Source organism: Lepidochelys kempii, unplaced genomic scaffold, assembly GCF_965140265.1.
Source record: "Lepidochelys kempii isolate rLepKem1 unplaced genomic scaffold, rLepKem1.hap2 scaffold_174, whole genome shotgun sequence".
NCBI classification, from domain to species: Eukaryota; Metazoa; Chordata; order Testudines; family Cheloniidae; genus Lepidochelys; species Lepidochelys kempii.
This window is the reverse complement of record NW_027333613.1, coordinates 160,001-165,854: the sequence shown is the minus strand read 5'-3', so window position 1 is coordinate 165,854 and position 5,854 is coordinate 160,001. Positions and strand designations below refer to the sequence as shown.

Below are 5,854 nucleotides of genomic sequence, written 5' to 3'. Positions count from 1 at the left end.
CTCCTTGCCCCCCACGTCCCTCCATCTCCCTCCTCCCTCCATCCCTCCCTCCTTGCCCCCCACGTCCCTCCATCTCCCTCCCCTCCCTCCATCCCTCCCTCCTTGCCCCCCACGTCCCTCCATCTCCCTCCCTCCCTCCATCCCTCTCTCCTTGCCCCCCACGTCCCTCCATCTCCCTCCCTCCCTCCATCCCTCCCTCCTTGCCCCCCACGTCCCCTCCATCTCCTCCCTCCCTCCATCCCTCCCTCCTTGCCCCCCACGTCCCTCCATCTCCCTCCCTCCCTCCCTCCCTCCTTGCCCCCCACGTCCCTCCATCTCCCCTCCCTCCCTCCATCCCTCCCTCCTGCCCCCACCTCCCTCCATCCCTCCCTCTTCCTTTCTCTCCTTCTCCAGGTGAGGCCCCGATGCTGCGCCCACCTGCCGGACCCCTCCCGGCCCGCCATGGAACGCAACAGAGCCCCCCGGCGCCGCTAGCCCCCCCCCGCTGAGCCGCGCCCCCCCCACTGCCGCCCCCCCCCATCCCGCCGCATCTCCCCCCCCCCCGACCACCACGCCCCCCGCCATGCCGGTCCCGCCCGGCGCCGGCTGGCGGGCGGGGGCCTGCGTCCTGCTGTGGGCGGCGGGGGCTGGCGGCCGGGGCGGCCCCCCGGCCCCCCGCGGAGGAGAGGCACCCCGTGGCCAGCACCCACTACGGGAAGCTGCGGGGGGGTGAAGAAGGACCTGAACAACGAGATCCTGGGGCCGGTGGTTCAGTACCTGGGGGTGCCCTACGCCACCCCGCCGGTGGGCGAACGCCGCTTCCAGCCCCCCGAGGCCCCCGCCTCCTGGGCCCAGGTCCGCAACGCCACGGCCTTCGCCCCCGTGTGCCCCCAGAACGTCCACGGGATGCTGCCGGGGATCATGCTGCCCGTGTGGTTCACCGACAACCTGGAGGTGGTGGCCGGCTACGTGCTGAACCAGAGCGAGGACTGTCTCTACCTCAACCTCTACGTGCCCATGGAGGACGGTAAGGGGCCCGGGCGGGGGGGTGCATCGGGGGGCGCGGAGAGAGGGGGAGGCCTGGGGCGTATTCGGGGCTCGCACGGAGAAGGGGGAGACACTGAGGAATATTAGCGGGCTGGGACAGAGAAGGGGAGGCCCTGGGGTGTATCGGGGGGTTGCATGGAGAAGGGGGGCCCTGGGGTGTATGGGGAGGTGACATGGAGAAGGGGGGCCCTGGGGTGTATGGGAGGGTGACATGGAGAAGGGGGAGCCCTGGGGTGTATCAGGGTGTTGCACAGAGAAGGGGGAGCCCTGGGGTGTATCAGGGTGTTGCACAGAGAAGGGGGGGCCCTGGGGTGTACAGGGGGTGGCATGGAGGAGGGGGCCCTGAAGTGTATCGGAGGCTTGCACAGAGAAGGGGAGCCCTCAGGTGTATGGGGGGGTGGCACAGAGAAGGGGGAGCCCTGGGGTGTATTCAGGGGCTTGCATGGAGAAGGGGCGCCCTGGGGCGTATTCGGGGCTCGCACAGAGAAGGGGGAGACACTGAGGAATATTAGCGGGCCGGGACAGAGAAGGGGCGGCCCTGGGGTGTATCGGGGGGTTGCATGGAGAAGGGGGGGCCCTGGGGTGTATGGGAGGGGTGACATGGAGAAGGGGGAGCCCTGGGGTGTATCAGGGTGTTGCACAGAGAAGGGGGGGCCCTGGGGTGTACAGGGGGTGGCATGGAGAAGGGGGCCCTGAAGTGTATCGGAGGCTTGCACAGAGAAGGGGGGCCCTGGGGTGTATCAGGGGGGTGCATGGAGAAGGGGGGCCTGGGGTGTATCAGGGTGTTGCACAGAGAAGGGGGGGCCCTGGGTGTACAGGGGGTGGCATGGAGAAGGGGGCCCTGAAGTGTATCGGGAGGCTTGCACAGAGAAGGGGGAGCCCTGGGGTGTATGGGGGGGTGGGCACAGAGAAGGGGGAGCCCTGGGATGTATTCGGGGCTCGCACGGAGAAGGGGGAGACACTGAGGAATATTAGCGGGCTGGGACAGAGAAGGGGAGGCCCTGGGGTGTATCGGGGGGTTGCATGGAGAAGGGGGGCCCTGGGGTGTATGGGGAGGTGACATGGAGAAGGGGGGCCCTGGGGTGTATGGGAGGGTGACATGGAGAAGGGGGAGCCCTGGGGTGTATCAGGGGTGTTGCACAGAGAAGGGGGAGCCCTGGGGTGTATCAGGGTGTTGCACAGAGAAGGGGGGGCCCTGGGGGTGTACAGGGGGGTGGCATGGAGGAGGGGGCCCTGAAGTGTATCGGAGGCTTGCACAGAGAAGGGGGAGCCCTCAGGTGTATGGGGGGGTGGCACAGAGAAGGGGGAGCCCTGGGGTGTATTCAGGGGCTTGCATGGAGAAGGGGCGCCCTGGGGCGTATTCGGGGCTCGCACAGAGAAGGGGGAGACACTGAGGAATATTAGCGGGCCGGGACAGAGAAGGGGCGGCCCTGGGGTGTATCGGGGGGTTGCATGGAGAAGGGGGGCCCTGGGGTGTATGGGAGGGTGACATGGAGAAGGGGGAGCCCTGGGGTGTATCAGGGTGTTGCACAGAGAAGGGGGGGCCTGGGGTGTACAGGGGGTGGCATGGAGAAGGGGGCCCTGAAGTGTATCGGAGGCTTGCACAGAGAAGGGGGGGCCATGGGGTGTATCAGGGGGGTGCATGGAGAAGGGGGGCCCTGGGGTGTATCAGGGTGTTGCACAGAGAAGGGGGGGGCCCTGGGGTGTACAGGGGGTGGCATGGAGAAGGGGGCCCTGAAGTGTATCGGAGGCTTGCACAGAGAAGGGGGAGCCCTGGGGTGTATGGGGGGGTGGCACAGAGAAGGGGGAGCCCTGGGATGTATTCGGGGCTCGCACGGAGAAGGGGGAGACACTGAGGAATATTAGCGGGCTGGGACAGAGAAGGGGAGGCCCTGGGGTGTATCGGGGGGTTGCATGGAGAAGGGGGGCCCTGGGGTGTATGGGGAGGTGACATGGAGAAGGGGGGCCCTGGGGTGTATGGGAGGGTGACATGGAGAAGGGGGAGCCCTGGGGTGTATCAGGGTGTTGCACAGAGAAGGGGGAGCCCTGGGGTGTATCAGGGTGTTGCACAGAGAAGGGGGGGCCCTGGGGTGTACAGGGGGTGGCATGGAGGAGGGGGCCCTGAAGTGTATCGGAGGCTTGCACAGAGAAGGGGGAGCCCTGGGGTGTATGGGGGGGGTGGCACAGAGAAGGGGGAGCCCTGGGGTGTATTCAGGGGCTTGCATGGAGAAGGGGCGCCCTGGGGCGTATTCGGGGCTCGCACAGAGAAGGGGGAGACACTGAGGAATATTAGCGGGCCGGGACAGAGAAGGGGCGGCCCTGGGGTGTATCGGGGGGCTGCATGGAGAAGGGGGGCCCTGGGGTGTATGGGGGGGGTGACATGGAGAAGGGGGAGCCCTGGGGTGTATTAGGGTGTTGCACAGAGAAGGGGGGGGCCCTGGGGTGTACAGGGGGTGGCATGGAGAAGGGGCCCCTGAAGTGTATTGGAGGCTTGCACAGAGAAGGGGGAGCCCTGGGGTGTATTGGGGTGGCACAGAGAAGCGGGAGTCCTGGGGTGTTTAGGGGGTGGCATGGAGAAGGGGGGCCCTGGGGTGTATCAGAGGCTTGCACAGAGAAGGGGAAGAGATTGAGGTATATTAGCAGGGTGGGACAGAGAAGGGGCGGCCCTGGGGGGTATCGGAGGGTGGCACGGAGAAGGGGGGCCCTGGGGTGTACTCAGGGGTTGCACAGAGAAGGGGGGCCCCGGGGTGTATTCAGGGGGTTGCACGGAGAAGGGGGGGCCTGGGGTGTACTCAGGGGTTGCACAGAGAAGGAGAGACATTGAGGTATATTAGCGGGGTGGGACAGAGAAGGGGGGGCCCTGGAGTGTATCGGGGGGGTTGCACAGAGAAGGGGGAGCCCTGGGGTATATTGGGGTGTTGGTGGCACAGAGCAGGGGGGGCCCTGGGGCATATTGGGGGTTTCACAGAGAAGGGGGGGCTGTGGCTATATTGGGGGGTCAGTGCCATGGAATATCAGGTGCTATGGGGTACAATTGGGAGGCTCTGTGCCAGGAAATATGGGGGGGCTGCCACTGGTGAAGACAGTGACCATAACCCCCTCTTTTGTGACCTCTAGCCCCCCTCTTCCACCAGCCCCCCCAATACCCACCCCACCCACCACAGCTTTGACCCCCTTAGTTTGTAAATGGATCCCCCAAAATCACAGTCTCAGGATGGGGTGTGTTGGGTCCCCAATAACTGGATGTTGGGGGGGCTGCTGGGGGTGCCATGGGGCACCCCATTTATCCCCTCATGGGGGGCTTTATGGATTAGCGGGTTGAGCTGGGGGCCCCTCAAAATACCGGATAGCCCGCCCATGGGCCCTCAGGGTGGGGGGCTGGGGAAGCAAGTCAGGGACCCGCAAATCCCCCCCGCCTGGGTTGGGGGACAGGGGAGGAGCCAGGGGGAGGGGGCAGAGGTTCCTGTAGTGGGGACCCCCTCAAGGAGATGCAGGGCATGATGGGATGGGTGGTTCCTGGTGTCCCCCCCCGCCCAGCATGCTTGCCAGTTGCCATGGGAACTGGGGAGAAATGGGGTGGGTGGAAAAATAGAGGGTAAAGGAGGGAAACTGAGGGAGAAAAGGGCAGCGTCCCCCCCCCAACATCTCCCCACACACCCCATGACTTCCAGCTCCCCATCCCCCTCGTAGCCCCGCTCCCCTCTCCCATCCCCCCTCAACGCCCCCTCCGTCCCCCTCCCCCATCCCTCCATCACACCCTTAGACCCCCCAGAGCCCCACATTCCTCCCTCGCCCCCATCCCTCTTAGCCCCCCACAGCCTCTCCCAAAGCCCCATATCTCCCCATTGCCTGCCCCCCACCCAGACCCCATCACCCCCAGGCCCTGCCACAACCCCCTCAGCCCCCCCATCACCCCACAACCCCTTCATCCCTCTCCCAGCCCCCTGGCCGCATCTCAGCGCCAGGCGAGGGGTCCCGGGGTCACCAGCCGCCCCGCCCCAGAGGTGGCCGCATCTCAGTGCCGGGCGAGGGGTCCCTGTATAACCAATGCATGTGTGTGACCTGGGGGCGTGTGTGTGTCATTATTTCTGATGCTGGGAGCAGGGGTTGTTGGTGGGACACAAGGTGGGGGTTTGTCAGCCAGGACTCCTGGGTTCTGTCTCTGGGAAGGGAGTGGGGACTAGAGCACGGGGGGGCTGGGAGCCAGGACTTCTGGGTTCTCTCCCTGGCTCTGGGAGGGGAGTGGGGGCTGGTGGTTAGAGCAGGGGGCACTGGCAGCCAGGACTCCTGGATTCCATAATTCTGCCAATAATTTTTAATCTGTGCCTCAGTTTCCCCATCTTGCAACTGGCGATCTTTATCCTTCCTTTGTCTGTTTAGGTGGTGAGCTCTTTGGGGCGCGGGCTCCTTCAAGCTCTCTCTGTGCACTACGGGGGCCCCGATCTCAGTCAGGGTTGCTAGGGGTTACTGTAATAATTCGTGATAACGTTGCATTGCCCCCGCAGGCTGGTTTGACCCCGGGGAGCGGGAGGGCTCACAGCTGTATCTGGGGGGCCCCCTTGACAGCCTGATATCCCACCCCCGATCAGACACATGGACCCATCTACCTTGGTATCCCAGCCCCTCCCGACCCCCCAGTCAGGCCCGCCGGCCCATTTAGCCCCAGAGCCAACCCCCTCTTCCTGTGGCCCGGTAATATCAGTAATAACGAGTTTAGACCTGCACGCTCCTACTTACCCCTCGTAGAGTCTCCATCCATCGATCCCCGGACAGCCCTTTACTTATCTATCCACTCCTCTATCTATCTATCTGTCTGTCTGTCTGTCTA

General features: G+C 65.1%; 1 protein-coding gene across 2 annotated transcripts in view; it reads left to right on the top strand.

Annotated features, from left to right (window-relative positions):
* The first annotated feature begins 555 nt into the window (after positions 1–555).
* The window catches only part of NLGN2 (neuroligin 2), a 15,644-nt gene continuing 10,345 nt past the window's right edge, over positions 556–5,854 (top strand). Inside the window, exon 1 of one of the 2 annotated variants that reach the window (XM_073326914.1) lies at positions 556–1,006. In XM_073326914.1, coding sequence (XP_073183015.1) covers positions 886–1,006 — 121 coding nt within the window. In that variant the 5' untranslated portion in view covers positions 556–885. The remainder of the gene's footprint in view (positions 1,007–5,854) is intronic. The other variant, XM_073326915.1, reaches the window with a different exon arrangement.